This window comes from Triplophysa dalaica, chromosome 4 (genome assembly GCF_015846415.1).
Source record: "Triplophysa dalaica isolate WHDGS20190420 chromosome 4, ASM1584641v1, whole genome shotgun sequence".
NCBI classification, from domain to species: Eukaryota; Metazoa; Chordata; class Actinopteri; order Cypriniformes; family Nemacheilidae; genus Triplophysa; species Triplophysa dalaica.
The window spans coordinates 23,079,050-23,102,686 of NC_079545.1; the positions used below are offsets into that span (position 1 = coordinate 23,079,050).

The 23,637-nt window shown below is 40.1% G+C and overlaps 2 protein-coding genes across 2 annotated transcripts; both read left to right on the top strand.

Moving 5' to 3' along the window:
- The first annotated feature begins 1,355 nt into the window (after nucleotides 1–1,355).
- Nucleotides 1,356–2,856, top strand: LOC130418749 (macrophage mannose receptor 1-like). The gene is made up of 2 exons (XM_056744831.1): nucleotides 1,356–2,084; nucleotides 2,378–2,856. The coding sequence occupies exons 1-2, from the start codon at nucleotides 1,356–1,358 to the stop codon at nucleotides 2,405–2,407; spliced, it is 759 nt and encodes a 252-aa protein (XP_056600809.1). The 3' UTR covers nucleotides 2,408–2,856.
- Nucleotides 2,857–15,878: 13,022 nt separating this feature from the next.
- Nucleotides 15,879–19,534, top strand: LOC130419688 (LRRN4 C-terminal-like protein). Its single transcript, XM_056746594.1, has 2 exons — nucleotides 15,879–16,016; nucleotides 17,288–19,534. Exon 2 carries the CDS (start codon nucleotides 17,293–17,295, stop codon nucleotides 18,004–18,006), a length of 714 nt encoding a protein of 237 aa, XP_056602572.1. The 5' UTR covers nucleotides 15,879–16,016; nucleotides 17,288–17,292; the 3' UTR covers nucleotides 18,007–19,534.
- The last annotated feature ends 4,103 nt before the right edge of the window (nucleotides 19,535–23,637 follow it).

Genomic DNA, 23,637 nt, shown 5'->3' on the forward strand with positions numbered 1-23,637 from the left:
CTGTAATACACTGATATTTTGTGTGCACATACATCTAAAACACTTCTATGAAGTGTCCTTTAAAGTCCTGCTTGCAAATGTCTCCTGGTCCATCTGCTTGTTTTATTATCTATTCAAACAGCTGATAAGGGTGGGACATCACTGACACACTCTATAAGTGGGAACCAATCACGACAGACTAGGTCAGACCGTTTCATGAAAATGGTTAAAGTGATGTTGAATACAGATGAAATATGTGAAATACATATTTTTTTAACTTAAAAAGGTACATCTATTGTTAAACATCATTAAAACAAAAAACTTTAAAAATAGGCAAGGAACCTGCCACTAAGGCCAAGACTAATCACGATCCAAAGCTGTGCACTTGTTCTTCTTTAATGTAGTTTGTAACAGGGAGGGAGTCACCGATACCATTTTATAAAGACTGAATACGAGTACCGATATTTTTCTTGCTACTCGCCGATACCGATGCCTGCTGATGCCTCCTGATTCCTCTACCTTTTTACAACACAGTGCAACTAATAAAAATAGAATAGCTTCATAATTACAAACAACTCCACCTTCAATTATGAAGAAAAAAACAATTGTATGTGCTTTTCACAAACTTTCAAAGCAAATTTCACATCAAATTTCAGTCAATTCTGTCAGTTATGTCACATGAGGTTACAGTCTTTAGTATTGTTGCATTTTTCCGAGTACGAGTACATGAGTGTAGTCTCGGGCACCACACCGGTAGCCTTCTGGTATCGATGGATCCCTAGTAACAAACTTTGAATAAGCCACTGAAATAATTACATTTTCATTTAAATATGCAATATGATATAAAAAATTTGAAGTGATCAAACTAAATTGAATATAATATAAAAAAACAACCAACAGAACATTCTCAGGCACTTGGTAAACAGTGTTAACAGACTTACAACTTAACTCACAAGTTTTAGGTGTGATGGTTTAGTGAGAAGACTAAAAATGCAAATAGAGGCAATCCAAAGAGCCAGTAATCAAATGAAGTCTGGTTTAACTCAGGTTTTAATCCAGCAAAAATGTAGTTAATGAAATAGAGAATGGATTTATTTCTTAAATCTAATATTTATCGTGACCTCAAAATGGAGCTTTTAAAAAACATATAAGCACTAACCAAATCTTAAGGAAAACAAACGTAATGGTGAAGCATATGACTGTAAAATGTAAATGAGCATTTAAAAAGACAGGATTTGCACTGATTTTAAATTTGCATTTTTCCCAACTTTGCATTTCTCCATTTATATATTTTTTGCATGAATTTCTCTACTTTGTCTACAGTATATATTTTTGTGTAGTCAAGAGTTACTCAAAGCTCTCTCTCTTAAGTCAAGATGAAGATTCCTCTCTCTGTCCTCTTACTGACTGCTCTTAGTGAGCTAGTCTCAGCCCTCATTGAACACATTTATGTGGAGGATGAAGTGAACTGGTTTGAAGCTCGGGCATACTGCAGGACGTATTATAATGATTTATCCACTTTCAGAAGCGAAGAAGAGTATTTAAGATTCTTAAACACAACAGGATATCAACGCTATGGCTGGATCGGCTTGTACAAGAAAAAGGATGCAGAGAAATATGACCAGTGGAGTGATGGAAACCCAATAACATACACACAACTGGCACAGAATCATCCTACTTCATTCGACCAATGTGTGTATCTGTTCTATGGGACTTGGATCACTGGGGATTGCTCCAGTACTATTGGTCCATTTTTTTGCTACCAAGTGCCCGATCTGATCTTAGTGAAAGAGAATAAAAGCTGGGAAGAGGCTTTAGACTATTGCAGAGAAAACTACATTGATCTGGCGAGTCTGTCCTCACAGACTGATTTACTCGCAGCCAATAACACTGTAAACGGCACCACAGTTAATGTCTGGACAAGCTTGAGGTTCCTGGCTGGTGTTTGGTTCTGGGTAAATGGAGAGACTTTGGACAGTGAGCTCCTGATGTTGTTGCCTTCATGTCCCATCTCTACTGATCACTGCGGGGCTCGAAACTTTGCAGCTGATCGCTGGGAGTTTAGACATTGTGATGAGAAACTCTATTTCTTCTGCTACACTGAGGTGAGAAAAAGGAGCATCTACAACATTATTAAGAATGATATTGATCAAGTAGGTAAAATAAGTTAAATAAAAGCATGCTGGGTTTATTGTGAAAGTGTTTTGGCTTTATTTTCTTTCAAGACGTATTTTAAATGTTTTTGTTTGATATCATATTAATGCACACAGCAAACACCTTAGGAATATGAAGTATATTGTGCACAAATGTAACTCATGTCACTTTGTTGAAAGATTGACAGCATGTCAGATCAAATCCTGTGTTCTTCACATGATTCTGTCTATTTTTCTCCTAACAGAAAGAGACCAGTGGCGTCTTACATACCTAACCAGTAGGTAACGGTAATGGCTAACATAGAAGACAAATGTCATCATCGACTCCCCAAAAGATTCAGATTATACTCTTGTTAGATATTAACATCATTATTAGGAAGGTGATTCATTTATTTTAAACTAAATTTCGTAAAGCTTTTCCTCATCAGCTGTTTTCGCAGAATTGTTCTTTTCTCCACTGGGTCTCCAGTCAATCTATTTATTGTCATCCAACAGTTGGTGATATGTTCATGATGCTGTTATAATATATTCTGTAAAAATTCTGGTTCTGTAAATTATTCTGTAATTTTAGAAGTATGGAGTAGAAAACATATTTAGAATACTCCACATTAGGCTAAATTAATATTCACTTTAAGTTACATGAGATATAAATCATTAATCTGCTCTTGAAACATGATATAGGCTATATATATATATATATATATATATGTGTGTGTGTGTGTGTGTGTGTATATATCCCAGGACAACAGTGAGGAAAGCAAATGTTTCATGCTTATTTGTTGTTTAATACCACCATTTGGATCTTAATACAAATAAACTCTGTCAAACAGGGAGTTTTGAATTTCTTACATTTCTGTACTTCATTAAAATCAAAGTTGTTTATAAATGAATATTGTAAACGTTTCTAAAATGTCTTATCTGATTTAACAATGCATTAAGGAATAGTTCACACCAAAATGGTCCCCATTGACTTTTATTATCATTTTTGTCAATGAGGCCCTTTTTTGGTGAACTATTCCTTTAAGACATTTATTATTTTAAAGGTTGTTCTGTTGTTTAGACCAAATAAACACATTTATTAAAATAACACACTTTTATGACTATTTCCATCTAAATCTGACTGGAAACGTAAATCAGCTGTCCTCAAGTTTGAACTCCTTCAGCAGAAGAAAAATATTTGTGTTGATTATCAGTTTCCCAATAGCCTCATTCACACATACTGCACAGTCTTTACTGGTCAATTGACAGAAAATTGAGTTCAGATCGTGTGAGAACAGGACCTCTCCGGCAGATCAGTACTCCAAATTTACCAGTGATAGAAGTTGTAACATAAGGATTGTTTGAGGTGATCCATACTAGCCTGCAACTGACTGCCGGCAAGATCAGCCGGTTGCAGGCGGGAGAGGAGTAAAAAGATGGCCGTCAGGAAGGACACTTCATGCTTCCCGTCGGGAGCTGAACTTAAAACAGACCAAGGGACATTCATTTCTTTATCGGATTAAGAGTATATGACAGGAATACCAGATTTTTTGCATTAAGATCAATACAATAAACACGTGACACAAAATGTATTGTAACGGATGTAACCTCAGTTCCATGATGGACGGAATGAGACGTTGTGTCGAACCGACAGATGGGGTTCGCCCTTGAGAACCTAGCAACTTCGACTAGTTTAGAAAAGGCCAATGAAAATGGTGAATTAAATTTGCATTCCAGACTCCGCCCCCGGATATCCGGGTAAAAATGGGAGACGGCGTGCTGCATTCATTCACCTTTAGTTCTGAGGCTGAGAGCCTCTCAAGACTGCTACAACGGCGGCACGCATCGTGGCAAGAAGGACACAACGTCTCGTTCCCTCCATCAGGGAACTTAGGTTATATCCGTAACCAAGATGTTCCTTTTCTGTCAGTCTCTCTGCGTTGTGTCGACCCGACAGATGGGGTTCCTATTGAAAACGTCACAGCGCTGTGCCGTATCACAATCTCTAGTGAAGCATCGGTGACTGGCCTGGGCGTGTCGGACGTGAGCGCTTATGCAAAATTGTAATCTTCCAGTGGATAGGTAGGTAGGGGGTCCCTAGTGCAACTAGTGACTCTTTATGCTCCTCTTCCCTGATCTTGCACAGGGTCTGTGCAATGAGGCTCACTGGGGTGAAGGCGTTCTTTCGCGTCTCCCACGGCCAGCTGTGCGCTTGAGCATCTGTGTCGAGGGTGGCCTCGGACAGGGAGTACCAAAGCGGGAAATGGGTCCTGTCCAGGGAGGAGAATTATAATCACCCTGGTGGTTGATATACGCAACGGCAGTCGTGCTGTCCAACCGGACAAGCAAGTGCTTGTCCTACACGAGAGGTTGTAGTCTTTGCAGTGCAAGTAGGTCAGCCAACAACGCATCCATCGCCCCGACACTGCGTGCCCGTTGCACACTGCACCCTAACCCTGCAGGGAGGCGTCTGTCGTCACCATGAAGTGCCTTGTGACCTGCACCAGAGGGACCCCTGTCGGTAGAAAGGTCATTGAAGACCAAGGGGTTAGGGAGCATCGGGCATAGAGGCGTAATGACCATATGCCTGCTGCCGGTGTGCCACGCTCTCCAGGGAACTCGACACTGTAGCCAGTGTTGGAGCGGTTTCATGTGCATCAACCCGAGGGGTATCACCCCCGCTGAGGATGCCATGTGTCCCAGGAGCCTCTGAAATTGTTTCAGGGGGACCGCTGACTGCCTGAACTGTTCTAGGCGGTTCAACACTGACTGAGCACGCACTGTAGTCAGTCGCACTGTCATGAAGACAGAGTAGAGTTCCATACCGAGAAAGAGGATGCTCTGCACATGGAGAGCTTGCTCTTTTCTTGGTTGACCTGAGGTCCCAATCGATCTAGGTGCCGGAGCATTAGGTCCCTGTGTGTACATAGCAGATCTCGCGAGTGTGCCAAGTGAAGCTAGTCGTCGAGATAGATAAGTACCCGCACACCTCCCTCCTTGAGGGGTGTGAGGGCGACTTCCACGATCTGCATGAAGACTCGTGGGGAGGCACCGAAAGGGAGGAGTCTGTACTGATATGCAGCTTGAGTAGTTGCCTGTTCAGAGTACGTAGATCTAACGACCCCCCCTTTTCTTTTGGAGGACGATGAAGTACGGGCTGTAAAACCCGTTAAACATCTCTGCTAGAGGGATAAGCATGATCGCTTCCTTCGCCAGAGGGGTGGCGACCTTGGCCCGAAGCACACGAGAATCCTTGCCCCTGACTAAGGTTGAGAGGATGGCAAGAAACTTTAGGCAGCGTCTGGTGAGTTGGATCGTGTAGCCGAGACGGATTGTTCTCTGCTGACTTCCCTGCCTGTCGATGATATAGCACGAAGCACCGTCGACTGAGAGTGGTGAGGGCTGCTGTTTATCCTCAACATTGTTTCTCGCCGTGACACAATGTAGTGTAGAGGGAGAAAGCAGCTGTGATAGACACCCAGAGAAAAAGAAAACCCCTTGAAGTGGGCTGCAGCGATAGGATGGCTGGGATCGGACCCGCGTAGAAGAAGACTAGGGCTGCTGGGAAGCAGACGGTGCCCAGGATCTCGACGACCGGAGAGTGGCTGAGTCACAGAAGGAAAGGATATGCTTGATAGCCTTGTCTGCTTCTTTACTGTCGAGAACTGCTGCTTGACAGTATCACAAAATAGCCCCCCCCCCCCGGAGGAGAGAGCTCCAAGGAATCGTCGGAGTCAGATGGCAGTAAGTCACCATCCGATGCTACAAGGGACATCTCATCATCATTAATAGCCTACTACTTAATGATTTTGTTGTTTTTCAAATATAAAAACCACTCGAACGTCATAAGTAGACGTCGTATAACAGTATAAAACAATAAACAAGCCCAGTTCATGAGACCTTTAAAATTGTGCTTGTTTTAACACATTTTTGATGCATACTGCAAACACCTTAGGAACGGAGTACTTTATATTGTACACAAATGTATCTTAAGTGCCAGCATGTTAGATCAAATCCTAAGTTATGTAAATTCTTACTAGATTTTTCTCAGAATTCTTAACAGAAAGAGACCTGTGGCGTCTCAAATATCAAACCAGTTCGTAACGGTAATGGGTAACACAGAAGACAAACTACCCAAAAGATTGTACAGATTTTACTCTTGTTGGATAAACATCATTTTCCGAAAACGTATTCATTGATATGTTTTTAGTTGTCAACACATTTGACAAAACTATCATTTTCTCTCACAAATGCAAAAAAAATCCTATTAGATCTACAGTAAATCTATCCACTAACAGTTTGTGATTTAGTCTTCATGTTGTGTTATTTATTCTGTAAAAATGACCAATATGACACTTTAAGTCAAATTTTATAAGTACTTGATCAAAAAACATTTAGAGTACATTACAGTAGGCTGATTTAGTATTCTCTCTGATTTAGAGTTGCTTCATGAGATTTCAGTCGTTTATCTGCTGTATTTATATGTAGACGATTTTGCAGGGCAATGTATAGGATACCAAAAATATTTGTGTTTACTTTTTGATCCCAGTCTTAGATTCTTGGATATCGTCCTAATGCAGATCAACTATGTCAGTTTGGGAGCTTTGTATTTTTTACATTTATGTACGCCTTAATATCTATCATTCTTAAAGATTTTTTATTTATTTATTTACATAGCACAACTCGATGGGTTTGACTTTTGCATCTAGAAAACTGTCCAGAAACTTAAATCAGAAGTCCTTCCCATGTGTCCTAGTCAGCCAGCTGCTCTTTGTGGAACAGAAAAACTTTCACAATATCTGATAAAAATAGATGGAGGGAACGCCTAGCCTTGCCGAGTCGGGCTGCCACCATGACGGGCTTGGGAGCAGTGACCTGGTCCCAGAGATGCGACAGAGGTATAGGTTGGAGATCTGCATGACTGTACTCGTGGGGGGAAGTTCTGTGGCTGTCTCGCCAGGGACAGATCCCTGATAAGGCGAGCGGGTCTGCTGACTTACCTCCCTTACGTCTTCGCTGCACAACGCACCATCAAGAGGATAGGGCTGTAGGATTGGCATAATGCAACGTCGAGTTGAGGCTGCATGCTGGCACACTGGGAGAAAGGAAGCTCTTTTAGAGACAGAGTTGGTGCGGGGCCCTGAAAAGACCCGCAGCAGTGTAAGCTTTCGACACCAGAGATGAAGAAAATATGCACACTTTGTAAAAGTGGAACAGTCTTTTCTGTTCAGTGAAAGGCAAGAGCAGCACATATATGATCAATCCACAGCTTTCTTGTCAGTACAAAACACCTTTTACAGGCACCTGTCATTGTTACTGATTTTCATATTACGAACATAAACATTTGCTTGTAATTAGATTATTATTGTATGTCCGACTACAGAAACATTGAATAAATAAATTAAAAGTCTAAAATAAAAGTCTAGCGCAACCTCTCCTTAGCTGTCAGTACCAGAGACATTTTTAAAAGCATCAACCCAACTTCAAGGACAGTAAGAAGCATAAAGAAATATCAGATTATCAGATAAAATAATGTAATAAATTTGCTTTGATCACAGCCACTATATATTGTGGAAGACAAAGTGTTTCTGGGACTCATGTCACAGGCTGCTATGTTCTATGAAAATATGTTACTTACTACTATTCATTTGTCAAATTCATATTAATTCTTTCTCTTCTCTTGATTTGAATACTTGATGTAAATTGTTGTTAAATATAGTTTTATAAATAATGGTAGTGAGAAAGCTTCAAATAGCTCCTGTAATCGGTGATCGGTATTGGCCGATACAGATTTCAATGATCGAGGATCTGTGATAGGCCCCAAAAATCCTGATCGGAGCACCCCTGTAAAATATTATAGCATGCATCGTATGTCCATAACTAAGTTTAGTTATTAGGTGCCAATAAACCATTCTGTCATAGCTATGCAAACAAGGCGCCAGGAGAAACAATGGAACTTTCATGGCATCGCTTTCATGGTCGCAGGCCACCTGGGGACAGGGCAGGTATGCATATAAAAACATCAGTCACCAATACACTTCAGGCAGAAGAGAAGCATTGGCTTTCAAACCCGGAACCCCTCCCCGCTGGGAGGCAGCATAGGCCTTGCAAACTTTGGACACCAGCGCTCCAGCAGGACTGCATTCTGAAACATTTGAACATTTCCATCTCTCCGGCACATACGGATGTTGGTCCAGCATGGAACTTGCAATTATCCGACTCTACACATAGAAAAGCTGCGTTAGTTTGTACCGCTTTGTTAAAGATGATTTTTATCGGTGTTCAAAAATGCTTTAACTGCCATGTTTCTCTCTCTCTCTCGCCCTCTTTAACTCTCTCTTTCCCTCTCCACCCTCCCTAGTGAGTTTGTGTTTCATGTTTCATGTATTGTTTGCAGTGTTATCTTCGTACACTTAAACTATTGATACAAAATTATTTCGTAAACGGAAATAAAATTAATAAATAAACAACTAAAATGAAACGAAACTAACGACAGTTGTTTAAAAACCCTCTAAAATAAAATAATTAAAATAAATAAATAATAGTTTTCATAAATAATGAGGTCTTTTCCCATTGTGGCCAATTCTGGCTTGACTGTAGCAGCAGCTGTTGTATACTATAGATACCGCGTTACAGTCATTTGCATGGAGAAGAAGACAGTAGGATGCCTGCCTAGTCGAAGACGACCGAGCACCATTTTGGATTACATGAAACTGGATGAAGAAGACAGACATAATTGATGGCTGATGGAAAATGGCAGAGCCCTGTTTGGGACTATTTCGAGTTTTCTTCTGAAAATATAGCTCTAACGCAAATTCTGCCGGGAAGACTCAATCTTGCATCATTCACTACCAATCAAAACCTAACCAATCACCTTCCGACACGGAACATAAAAGATCGCCACTTACCCACTTTAAAAGGGGAAAATCCGACAAACCTGAAAATTCATTTGCAATCGAATCAACGCGTGGAGTACAAAAACTTCATGATAAAAGATTTGCAAAGGTGGATTAATAAAAACGATGACGTTAATGACGTTGCTAGCAGCTCGCAGTCCCAGTGTTCAGACTGTCATCATGCATTTCAAAGACCGGGGTTTGGCCAACAACTTCAAATAAAACTTAAAATGAAACTAAAATAAATTAAAACAAAATATTCAAGAATAAACTTAACTAAAAATAAACTGAAATTTGTAGCAAATTTGAAAGATATTAAAATAAAAACAAAATTAAAAATGCAGAACTAAAATACCCTGATTGTTTGTGTTTATGTGATTGTCATTGTTTCCCATGTAGAATAGAGTTTAATCAACAACCATATACTCACTTGTGTTTGGTTTTCTGTGCTCAATGCTCCAATATACTTTGTGATTTAAACTGTTTTAGATTAACGCTCCCTTTGCTCTAAATCCTGTTTGGTAAAGTCACCAAATTTATGGCCATGAGATTACGTAAAGTGTATAACATCATTGATGAATTCGGTGGACGAATACATAGAAACATTGTTATACTTTATTTTACTGTAAAACATGTATATAATAACGATTATTATACATATTTTCCTTTGAGCTATACTAATTGACTGATATGGATGTTTTAAATAAATAATTTCATGGATGTGATCTTGATAGCCTGTTTTACAGTAAATCTGTAAGCATGTAAGATCAAAATCAAGTTCAGTTTTTTATCTATACTGTAGAAATATAAAGAGTTCCTTTAAATAAACACTATATTCCTTGTAGTCTCCTTTTCCTCATAATTTTGCAACAAGTAATTGAGACCTTATGACACACTGCATTGCCTCAGTTTAACACTGTTAAGTGGTTCGTAATGGGGACAGGATGTACTTTATAGACCAAACAAAGTAAAAAAATAAAAAAATCTTCGACCAATGTATTCAATAAACACACCCATAAGTAAAACATTTAGTAATGCCCAAAACTACAGCAATAATTTCCACTCAACAAAGCTAATTCTTCACACATACACATCTCATGACACACAAAAATCTACACAGCAGAACCCCCTCGAAATAAACACACTTAAATCGCCCAATGATCACTCGAGCACATGGACACGCCCACAAGTCTGGTAAAATGCATGACATGTCAGCTTGTTTATGTATGAAGCTGCACCCTTCTGCAGCTGCTTCCATCACACCAGCTAATCACTAGCAGATGTAATGGAGAATAGGACAGAGGGAGAAAGAGAGAGAGAGAGAGAGAGAGAGAGAGAGAGACAAGCTGGAGAGCAGATGTGTGTGACAGATTGGATATGGTGAGGAGAAAGAAGCAGCGGATGACAGAGGGAAGGAAGGACTACAATAAGACATGGGTAGCTAAAGAGATACAAGTAGGAGGTTAGGAGGACTAAGGTAAATTAAATAGTTGTGATGAGATTTAAAGACGTGATTGACTAAAGATGAATTGCACACAGAAAAACAAATAAAATAACTTCGATGCTCAAAACAAAACAATCAGTGACCTTGAAAATGACAAATAAAGCTTTCACTTTTTTGTGTACTCCTGTAGTTTAGATAGTTGATGTAATAGTGATGCATGATCAGAGTCAAACTTTGGAGAAGATAAAGAAATGTGGAAAATTACATCAGTTTTGTAAAAAGTGCCAGTCCCTAGATGATCATATGTCCCAGCTTTCCCACAGAAAATATCCCCATGTGATTATCTTTGGAAAAAAAATTTTTGTTTTATTTTGGGGCGTCATAAGTATGTTAAACATTTCATGTACAAGAAAAGATGAAGGACAAAGGTGTATATCAGCTTCACAAATCGAGCTAGCAGAAAGTACTCAGCCCCTACAAGAAAGTTAAAAATTAAAGTTCTCTATGATCTTTAGATTCAGCGGTAGGGTTAGGGGATAAAATATACAGTTTGTACATTATAAAAATCATGACACCTATGGACTGTGTGTGTGTGTGTGTGTGTGTGTGTGTTTGTTAACAGAGTATCATCTATCGGGCATTTCTGAACACTCTTCCTCTGGAGCAGGAAAACTATTCCAACAGGAATTGATCTGTCAATGCACCATTAAAACGTCTCTCTATAGTCACCAAGGGATCAAGGTTTTGTAATGGACTAGTTGGCCTTCACTGGTAGATGCCGTCACTATACTTCTGACTACAAAAATCGAATTTTCCATTTATTGCCATCTACAGTATATTCTGACAATACTCTTTTTTTATGTTAATAACAAATATATTTTATGACATAATTGTTTGGAGCACAGCGGTTTCAAATCTGTAGGTGTTGTCAACTAAATTACAAAATTGCCCAATGGAAGGTATCAAAACGTTTATCATTACTGTATGATGAAAACAACTAGACAGTGATCTTATGACATATTGCATGAATGTGTGGCTAAATGTTGAGAAGAAGCATCTGTAAGTGTGTGAATTATGAGATGATAGTCTTTTCGAGTAAACATTTTGTCAGAACAGCTGTACCACAAATCTATTATTATACCAGTACCAAATAACAAAAATCCTTCTTGTCTAAATGACTATCGCCCTGCTGCCCCATTTCATTGGCAGTGAAGGTCTTTGAGAGAAATATAATCTGTTCGACCATTGCCTTCACCATTGACTGCAGTTTGCCTACTATCCTAACAGATAAACTGAAGATGCCATCACTCACATTCTGCACTCCACGCTCACACATATTGACAGTAACAAAGGGAACTACGTGAGGCTTCTGAGCTATCACAATGGCTCAGATTTTAACACCATAGTTCCTCATAGGCTAACCACAACACTCAATGACCTCAGACTCAATGCCATCCTCTGTAACTGGGTCCAGGTCTTTCTCACAGACAGAGCACAAGCAGTAAGAGTCGGAAAGGTAACATCTGACTCCCTATACCTGAACACAGGTGCTCCACATGGTTGTGTCCTCAGACCTCTGCTCTACTCTATCTACACATATGACTGTGTTCCCTCTCACAGTTCCACCACCATCATTAAATTTCCAGATGATACTGTGTTTCTGGACCTTATCTCTAATAATGAAGAGATCGGTGAAACTAACCCAGGCGGCCCCCGGGAAGAAGACATCGAACAAGAGAGCACAAAGCACCGCGGAAGCAGAAGCGTTCCGTAAGGGATGAGCCCAGGGAGATCGAGACTACCATCGGGCCCAACCCTAGCCTCTCCATTGCTGGCCGGTTGGACTGGGATGGTCCCTACCCCATCCCACCAACAGCTGGGGCCCTTCGGGGGCCTATAGCGCCCACATTATCACTAGAAGCGTGTCCTCTCTCTATGGGTCTTCCTCATAGGCGCTCCCACCCTCATCAGGACAGTGTTCGGCAACCGACACAATGTCGGGCATACTCAGCAGCCATCACCACACTCAGTCCTACGATGCGATGAGATGCATTATCGCAGAGGAGGTAAGTCAGCAGAGCCGTGCTCCTCCCGAGATGCCTCCCCAAGGCAAGGGAGTCGCACTGCTCGCCATCGAACCAGCCTACACGGTGTCGGTAAAGCAGATCGAACCCCTAGTCCCCCTGGCTCGGTCCCTGGGATCCTGGTTGGCACTTCTCAGACTGTCAAAGGGGTCAGGGAGTACGATCCGTCCCGGCTATGCGATGAAATTCGCCAGATGCCTGCCTAAGTTTCGGGGCATCCTCTTCACCTCAGTCAGAGGCACCTAAAGTTCGGCTGGATGTCTGCCCGTGCCTTACACAACAGGAAAAAGACAGACAGCCTGCTCTGAGTATGCCAATGAAGCACCTTCTCCCCTTCATCAGGTGAGTCAGAGCGGTTTTCCACCCTACTTCCTCCACTGGGTGAATGATATGCATTCATGAAGAACCACTCTTGAGTCTCGAGATTGTAAACCAAAAGCAAGACTTTATTTGTCAAGACAAACAAAGCCGAGCTGCAATGCAACTGATTAGGCTGGAGGAAGGGGGGAGACCTTTATAGGGGTCCTCTCACACACACATGTCAAACTTACTTATTGGATTACCATTATAACTTGAAAAAGATGTTCTTCCTTACCATACCTAGCAAGAGAGCCCCGTAAAGATAGCAAAATTGTATTATGTACTGATAGAGGTACACTTAAAATGAGATGAACTTTTAAGGGTAAAATAATGATCACATGATTCCTCTATATTTTGGTCAGTAAAGTCTTCAACACCTACCTTAAGATTGGACAGTCTATCCTTATTTGATACCAAGCAAACTTCTCTCCTGGTTCCGGGGGATTTTATCAAGGCCGGTGGCAGCATGGTTCGCATCTAACTGGGCCCCCAGCTATTGGATATACCGCAGTGAGTCACCAACATCCTCAACACTTTTTGAGTTGTATCCTTTGATCGTCTTTGCCTTCACGTGGGGAACATAATGGTCCACCACTAACTTCACAATGGCAATCAAGCAACTGAGCATCACACTATTAAAAGCCGTTCCTAAGATGCCTTATTTGGATACATCTCTGCGTATGGTCCAAGTAGAGGCGCAGAACCCATACTAGACACAGCACGGTAGAGGTTTGGTTTTCCTCCCCAGGGGGAAGCGTCTACAGGCCAGACATGGAGATTTGAGAGGCTTGCCCTGGGGTGCCACACCGTGCCCTTCCCCTGTGACAGAAGATCCTCCATCAGGGGAATCAGCCAGGGGGGGTTGTCGTCAGATGCACAAGGTCTGAGAACCAAGTGTGGTTGGGCCAGTAAGGCGTATTAACGGTACTTGATGTCCCTCTTCCCAGACCTTACACAGGACCTGTGCAAGGAGGCTCAATAGGGGGAAGGTGTATTTCCGCTTGTCCTGCTGCCAGCTGTGCCCTAGGGTATCAATGCCAAGGGGGCCCTCGGACAGGGAGTATCAAAGCGGGCAATGGGTGGAGTCCAGGGAGGCAAACAGGTCCACCTGCGCCTGGCCAAAGCGCTCCTGTATTAGAAGGACATGGCACCCAACCCATGCAGGGAGGCTTCTATCGTTACTACAACATGCCTCAAGACCTGCCGGAGCGGAAACCCCTGCAGCTGTAGTCATGTAGGTTCTGGAGAACAAAAGATGAATAATTGGACGCATGCTATTCGTCAAGTTCATTGGCATTTAAAATTTATTTTGGAGATGAAAGGATCTCAAGATGAAACCCCAGTCTCTCTACCTACTAAAAGGGAACCCCACTTAACCCTTACACACTCCTGTTGACATTATTCAGTTTTAAGGAACATAGGAATTGGTTAATTTGTAAGCATTTAAAGGGATAGTTCACTCAAAAGGAAAACTCTGTCGTCATTTACTCACTCTTTTGTGAAACCTGTTCAAACCTGTATGTGTCATGATCCCGTTCTTGTCTTTGTGTTGTCTGGCTTGGGAGGTGTTGTGTTTGTTTTGTCGAGCACGTGCGATCCGTGTTTAGCGGCTAGCACGCGCTCGGTGTCTACGTCATTTACCATGCCCTCGTGTTTTCCCCTAACCGGTGACTTGTTTGTTATTATCACATTCACCTGCCTTCTATTACCTCCCCTTAGAATTACCTTTATCACCCCTCTGTTTTCCCTCGTTCCTTGTCTGACCGTTGCGTGATTTTGCCAGCTCAGACTGCCTACGTTCTAACGTGTACTAGACGTCCAAGCCTTAGCCTTAGCCTTAGCTTTAGCCCTTGTCTTAAGCCTTGTCACGTCCTAGCCTTAGCTCTGTGAGATAACAACCCTACTTCTCTGTTTTCTGCTGCCCTGCCTTGTAACCTCTCCTGCTGCACTTACAAAAGATCCCGTTGGTGTTCCGGACTGCGATCTCCTGCTTCAACAGGCTTCACCATTGCTCCTGGACTCCACCCTTTAGCAGGCACTACAGATTCTCTCGCCTAGCGAGCTCCGGGTCGAGCTGCCTCCCCGGACCCAGTTCTCTACAGATTCTTCGCCGTGGCCCGCAGGGGGTCGTCTGTGGTGTGTTATTTACCGGACTCCCTTTGTCTGCCATGACAGTATGCCTTTCTTCTTCAGAACACACAAAAAAATATTTTAAAGAATATTGGTAACAAGTGCCCATTGGTTTTTGCCCATTGGTTTATGCATCCGTACTATAAATTTTTTGGTGATCTATCCCTTTAATCCTTGTGATAGTCATATACCGTTACATTTAGGCAATTTACATTGCAATCCCTGGGGATCGAATCCATGGCCTTGGCATTGCTAGAACCATACTTGTTATGTTATTTCATGAGTGTGGAACTCAAAAAATCACATATTTAAATTTGGAAGACACATTCATTTGATTTAGTAAACTAAATTCTTCTCAGTATTGGATAAGGCTTTTCCTGAGTGTTCCTATGGTGACATTCGATCTACAAAACTCCCCACATATAAAGAGCCTCTTGTTTCCCCCTATTATACCAATCGTCAGGCTATGAGCATTATTTAAGGCAACTTTGCTATAATAAAACATAAAAGTTAATAAACCCCAAATTGTTTTACCAAACGACCCTATATGAACATTATGCTTTGTCCTGTAGTTAAAAAAGAGTTTTAGGATACTGATCTGAATACATGAATGGAATGTCTTTAGCTAGTATTGAGGATGCCACATGCTTCAGTTACTCAATGTCAACTCAGTTACCCTGCATGACTGCATGCGCGTGTTACGTCAGGTTTCTGAGCTATGAATCCTGTATGATTCATGCGAGGCCAGCATCTGCACATATTTAAGAGACATGCACACACATAGTCTATTAACTGAGAAAAGGTGGAGCGATGAGAAAAAGAGAGAGGGGGGATGGGGTAGGAAGAAGAAGGAGGTGATTGTTGGGGAGTTTGAGAGAGTGTTTATAAAGAAAGAATCAGCACGAGAGTGAAGGAAAGAGGATATTAAGACATATCGTTTGCTTTTGGGATCATATGATAATACTCTATTTCAGACGGATAAATTAAACAGGTAAGGTAAAGAGTCTTTAAAATATTTCATTTTGATTTAGATCTTTGTATTAGTTTTATATGATCCATTAAACTTTAACTATTTTTGTTACGAAACTTACCAAGACAACAAGGACAGATAGTCTCAATACAGCATTGTGGAAAACCTGCATTCCTTTAATCACATGATGTTGTTCGGACACCATTGCTAATGACCTGCTTAACATGAGGTATACTTTGCAAAAGAATGTTAATCATTACCTTAACCCAGGGAAGCTGGCACAGCATGGTACAGTACCCACCCATTTTGAAATTTGTTCACCGATTTGTTTTGCAATACAGTGATTTAGAATTTAGGTTGTTTTTTAATGCACCCCTTGATTTTAACAGTAAATACCTACTGCCTCTTGGATATAATGTGCGCTAAATGTTACAAGATAATTTAAAAGCAGGTTTGAGGTCACTGGCATGTTGCTCAATATTCATAATTTTCTTTTTATCCTATTTCTCGTTTTTCAAATTCCTCATCAAGTTGGTATCTAAGGAAACATGTACCGTGTCAAAAGTGAAAATGTGCAGTTCTTGTCTTGACTGGATGTGTTTATATATAATCTGACCCTAAGAGATTGTTAGTACAACTAAGGTCATAGTAATATTTGTAGTAACAAGACACTTACAGTCTTTTCTGACTTTTGTACAGTTACTATACATCAAACTGCCTGTTTGAGATAACAGTAAGGGGAACACTGTACAGTTTGTGTTAATAACTATAACAACATAGAAGCAATTACTGTAAAACATATTTAAATGTATTTACTTCTTTTACTTTATTCTCAATGGTAATTCTCAATAAAATCTCACTGGTTATTTTTTTACGTGACATTCAGTTTGGGAGATTCACCTTATAAAAACATACATAAAGAATGTGCCTAATAGTAAAACCTTTTAAAATAGATATTATTTACATTGTAAGTATTTCTTTCTCTTTATCTCTATTTCTTGAGGGGAAAACATAAAGGAAAAGTGTTATTTTTCCCTTTTTTTCATTTTATGACTTTTCTCATAAAATCGTTTAGATGTTCTGAGAAAAAACAATTAAAGAAGAAAAACACCTTAATTTTATGCACAACATTTTACTGTAATAAGGTAAAATATGAAGCTCTATAAATTCCATATTTCAGGTTAGGTTGGGTAAAATAAACGATGCTACCCTCTATTTAGCTTTTGAGCAATACGATTTGAACTTTATTTCTGACTGTGATATGAATCAGTGTTCAATGTGTTTTTTATCAGGAATCATGCTGGTGTGTGGACGTGCTCTCATTCTTCTCCTCATCACCAACTTGCTCAACCACTCTTTTGTGACATCATCTCAGAATGCCACTCGACCACGTTTCCGCCCGTCTGGAGGCTCGATGGATTACTATGAGGACATCTCCATTGAACCTCCGAGCTCATCTCCCACTGAGTCTGAATATACTGAACGTAGTGAATGTCTCTACGACATGTGCATGGAGCAGCAGGGAACCTGCAGAGATCTAGCAGTCGCAACAGGCTGCCTTTGCCCTGGCCTGAGTGGATCTCATATTCCCCCAAGTCCACCACGCATCGCGAAGGTAATTCAAGAGGATGCCAAAGTGGTTGAGGTACACTGGTGCGCTCCAACCTCCATAGTAACCCATTACATTGTTTCGGTGGAAGGCAAAGATAAAGTGATGGAGAGGAACCTAAAGGTGAAAGACAAGAAGAGAGCGGCTGTATTGGTGGACGTGTCGGCCGGTGAGCTTGTTTGTGTGGAGGCTGTGAATACGGCTGGCGCTAGTGAAAAGAATAGCGAATCATGTATTACATATGAACCCCAAACTTCAGACTCTGGACTTGCATTGAAGCTGGAGATAATAGGGGGTGTGGTGGGTCTTTTGGTGGTGTTGATTGTAGCAGTACTGCTGTGGAGACACAAAAAACATCAGAGATCAACTGCACGGAGAGAGAACTCAGAGGGAGTTTTCTGAAAGACAGAAGTATATACAGACTATGTGAGTGGCCAAATATGTCCATTTTATCACAGAAGACATGAGGATCAGTAGATGTATACAACACATAAGTGTAAAGAGGATGCGAGTGTATGAATGATTCAACGAACAGGGACAAAAAGGAGAGGGGTGTAGAAAAGGTTGGTTAGTGACTCAGCACATTCCTCTCATACGGGATGTCAGTGTCTAACAATGTGATTTAGGGGAGACAGAAACCGCAGAGTAATGTGTATTGACACCAGTCACAAACACTATTTACAGTCCACTTTTACAAATTACAAACACACTGTGTGTGTGTTTCTGTGTTTCTGTGTGTGCGCGCGTGTGTGTGCTTGTGTTTGCGTGTGTGTGTGTGTTTGTGTGCATTTTGGGAACAATTTAATCAGACAAAATTCTCCCTTGACTGCAGCACTTATTTTTTGTTAAAATAAATTATAAATAAAAGAAACATTGTTTTTTATTCTATACGTGCTATATATGTGTGTGTGTGTATATATATTTATGCATTGTTAATTTCCAATGTGATTGTTGCACTTGCTTTTGGTTACATTGATATGTAGAAAAATTAAATTAGGAATTTAATCTGATTTATGAATTAAGATTTGTCCAAACACATTGAACATTTTTGTTGACCATTTAAAAAATATATACAGCCCATATGCATTGGCTTCGGACCTCCAATGACCCTGAAGAGAATAAACAGGTACTGATAGTAAGTGGATAGGACAAAATGGCCCTGGCTTGGAATATATAACTACAAGATCAATACTGTCAATTGCATTTTCACATTTTTTCACTCAAAACATTCATGGTATTTGGAAAATGATTAACAAGCCACGAATACTTTTCCTGACACTCTTAGATGGGTTTTTGCGGTAAAGTGAGTCATCATCATACTTCCTATAATGGACTATTGACATGATTTAAATAAAATCATGCTGGTGTCAAGCAGTTAAAGGGGTCAAATGGCGCAAATACCTGTTTTTCTGTGTCTTTGGTGTGTTATAATTTGCCCATGGATGTATTAGACAAGTAAAATTGCTAAAATGAAAGTGTAGGAACAAAAGATGCATCTAAAAGCGAATGCTCACCCAGACCTGCCTGAATCCCCACTTGTAACCACACCCTCAGGAATCTACATCATTTCGTGGTATGACTTGACTAAGACTGCCCAAATGTAAACGCATAAGGTGGAGGTTTTTGTATATCTCATTGTATCGTCGCCGCCTCAGCCATGTCATGGACACACTTTGTGTTTCATTGCGAAAGAAAGCCTCTTTGTGTGTCCTTTCAGAGGTTTGAGGCAACTTAAAACGAAAGGTTACATTTTATTTACAATACTGTTCCAGAACAGTACCATCCGAATATTGAAGTGTGTCAAGAGCATTTCACCTATGAGAGCTTCATGAACATAGAAGAGATCAAGGCCGGTGTGCACGAAAGCTTTTGTTAAAACGCGGGGCAATTCCAACCATTACAACTTCGCAAGGACAGTCTAGTGCTTCAGATTCGCAGCCTGTTAGTATATTTTCATTGTAAAAGACTTTGTTAAGGAACTAACGGGAGTTGATTGTGTGTTTGCAGCACATGTTGTGTCTTTGAATAAAGCTATTGTTAAAACCATCTTTTAACAATGTCTTGTTATGCCTTTGAACAACATTGCCAGCTCCTCCTGTCGGTGTACCTTTTATATTGTGTCCAGATGTTGTGGGGCAATTAAAACATTCCAGTTCCATACCCTCATGTTTGAAATCCACAGGACATAGATGTGTTATAGTCCAGGCTCCTCTTGGGAAATGTTAGAGATTCCAGAAATATTTCTAATAGTATATTCACCACAGGGTAAACAGAAAGGATTGCAAAAAGCAACACGTAGCAAATAAAACTGGTCAGTGCACAAATACAAATACAAACATTTATTTTCTTTATACATCAAGTAATCGTGCATCGTGCATCGTTTGTTAAAAGTGTCACCTTCTTTGAATTTTCTGTCATTTTTTGCACTAAAATCTTTTCGGAATTACTTAACTTGACATCAGAATAAATGACATGCAGGACTACACTGGAGGCACTTTTACAATAAAAGCATGACTACTGGTTTTTTTCAGGACATCCTGAATTTTAAGTCTATTATTCTCAACATACTTTCCCATCATCTCTGTTATACAAATAGGCCTATTATATTTTTTATTTAAATAAATATGTTTGATGAGATCAAGGCAAGGCAAGCATATTTATATTTATAGCACATTTTTACACAAGGGAAATTCCAAGTGCTTTACATAAAGTGATTGACAAAGAGAAATAAGAAAAAACAAAATATTTACAATCACATAAACAACTTTAGATTTGATGAAACAATAAAACAGCAATAAAATTGATTAAAATGCGAGTGTATACAAAAAGAATAAGAACAAAAGAAAAAGAAATTATAAAAAGAAGTGCAGTTGATGTAAACTGTAGTTATATGATCAGATGGCAATTGGTTTCACATGACAAAAATAATACTTTTGATGTTTGTTCTGCTATAGCATCTGTTCCTTATTAACTTGTTTTTTAATGAGATCAGTTTTATTTTCTCCACTAGAACATCTAAGCTGAATTTCTCTTCTAAATTTGTGCTAATATGCTATAGTTAAAGGGCTCATATGGCATGAAAATGTGTTTTTCTGTGTCTTTGGTGTGTCATATGACCCCTTTAAGGTTTGGGTTTAGGTTTAAATATATTCATATATTCAACATGCTTGATTCCTGTCCATTGTTTATCATCATACACCTTTCCTCAGTTTCATATCTATCCCTGCACATGTTCACACATTTTGTTTTTGTTTTTTAGTAATGCCCTTTTATGATCAAAAACTGCTCAGCCTGGAAGTGGCAGACAACACAAACGCAAAGTAGGCTACAGGATTACAGAATATTGATGTATGTGTAAGAATTGCCAGATCCTGTTTTCAACATTGCAGTTCTAAACTGAGCTTGTACAGGCACAAATATTTGTTTATTGCATGTTCTTGATGAGTATATAGAGAACCCACACAAGAAATGTGTGCCGCTGCCAAATATGGATTCAGTAAAGCTCATTTCTGTTGAATAATGAATCATCAATTACTCATCTTGGAGGTAGAAAGATTACAAAATACAGCCACTCAACCATATTCAATCAATTCATTTAACTACCAAAACTGTGAATGCTTTTCCTACTTTGCCAAATCTCTTTATACCAAAGCTCTAAAAAAAAAAACTAAAGAGAATATTATGACCTTATTGAATGTATGACTTTAAGGAAGCAGTTTGTGAAGTTGTGAGAAAGTCTATTATTGTTGTGTCTGCAGAATTCTTTACATTGAAGAAGAGTTATTTGTTTTTATCTCCAAATGTATCAGCAGGGTAACTGTAATATGCTGCATATTGTGATGTACAGTATTGTTATGCGGTACTTGATATTGTAGTGTAGTGTCTAATGCTGCAAGAAATTCTCAATATTTCTCAAAGGTACAGAATTAAGAAATACAGTATGTGCCCACCCAGTGATATAAAATTAAACTTAGACCTGTTCTTTGAGTATTCTACATTCTACAACTCCTCAGATGTATGTGTATGTTAAAAATGACAAATGTTTCGTGGTATCACACTACATAACAATATAACGGTATAGGTAACGGTTATATGGTGTGTAAATAGCTCATTTCCGTCACACAAATCTACCACTAGATGTCACTGCAGCACCAGAACAACCTGAGCAATAATACATAAATCTGAACAGCACTGTAAAGTTCTGCAATATATTATTTTGTACTTTCTTAAGCTAAATCAAATAATCAAAAATCAGAGACATTTTGCTAATTTATCAGTCCTAAACTCAAAATTGTTAGACAGAAGGTCAAACTTTTACACAGAAGCTAGTTTACACATCATGCTCATATTATACGAAATTCCAGGATAACTCCTGCTGTGTTTCATTTTGGAAGGCTGCATCGTCCGGAGGTCTCATTTGAAGCCTTTTACGTCATCGAGGCTGTCACGTTTCATAAAAGCAGCTAGGGCACTCCATATGCACCCTTCTAATGCAACCTACTTTCACGAGAAATCAGTGATTGCCATTAGAAATAACATCTTAAGGGGAGCTATCAATAAGAGGTGATGGACCTTGGCCAGGACTCCCGGGAGCCGAGCGATCGGAGAAAATGTGTCAAGGCGCCCTCTTGGCCACGCATGGGCCATCGTGTCCAGACCCATGGGAGCTGGAGGAGTCAGAGAGAAGTAGAGGAGACATTGTGCTGTCTCCTGCGTTGCAAAGAGGTCCACCTCTGCTTCGTAAAATATTTCCCAGATGGAGTTTCCATTCCCCGTTCATCGCACCTTGTCTGGACAGCAAGTCTGTTCCTACATTCATATGCCCCGGGATGTGAATCGCTCTGAGGGACAGGAATTTTTCCTTCGCCCAAGGAAGGATCTGCTGTGCTTGTGGTATTTTACCTTCAAGACTACTTAGTGTTGTCCACTAGGACATGCTAGCTTTGTAACTGCTGGAAGAAGTATTTCAGGGCTCAAAATACAGCCAACATCTCGAGGCAATTGATGTGCCAATCGCGAAGATGACCTCTCCAGATCCCTAAGGCCGCGCCCCAGCCCGTGAGGGAAGCTGTCGTTAACATTTTGCGACTACAACACAGACCTAGAGTTGGACCTAAAGTCAGAAACCGAGGTCTGAACCACATAGAGAGGGTATGAAGACCCTAGCATGTAACCCTTACTTGCCTTTGGGGGTTGGTCCTTGGATGAAACCCCCTGGCTCTGTTCCACAACTGAAACGGTCTCATATGGAGGAGGCCCAAAGGTATCACCATGGATGCAGCCGCCATAAGACCTAGAACTCTTTGAAAATTTTGAATAGTGACTTTCTGGCCTATAGCCTGATGTTCTTTAGGGAGTTTTGGATGGATTCGACACGTGCAGGAGACAGATGTGCCTGCATCGTGACCGAGTTCCATACAACTTCCCGATACGTTGTCTTCTGCGTAGGAGAGAGAACGCTCTTCTTGACTTTGAGTCTCAATCCTAACACTTCGAGAGGAGCGCTAGCTCCCGAGACTGGGCCAAAATTTGCCGGTCGTCTATATAATTTAAAATGCGGATGCCCTGGAGTCGCAGAGGAGCCATGGCTGTCCAAACGTCCAAACTTTTTTCCAGGGGATATCATTTACAATTCAATTCCAGTAAGAAATTACATATGGCAAAGAAACCAAGTCTTGCTGAAATAAACTTCTGATTCATAAAATAAAAAATTAATTAATCAATTTAATAATTAAAACATAAAAATGTAAACAAATAAATAACTTTTTAATTTGTGTTTTTAAATTAGTTAAATTGAACAATGAAACTTTAAAATAAATAAAAAATGTTATATGTAAATAAAATTGTATAGTGTCAGATTTAAGTTCTGCCATGTCATATAGTTATGGAGTAATACTCCTTTTGGAATTGTATCAGCCACTACTGCAAACTCCTTCGGGGTTAAAGGAATTCTATACTATTACTTCTTGAACCATTGTGATTAAAAAGTTGAGATACAGAAATAATAAAAAATTTAAACGAGCTATCAAAAAA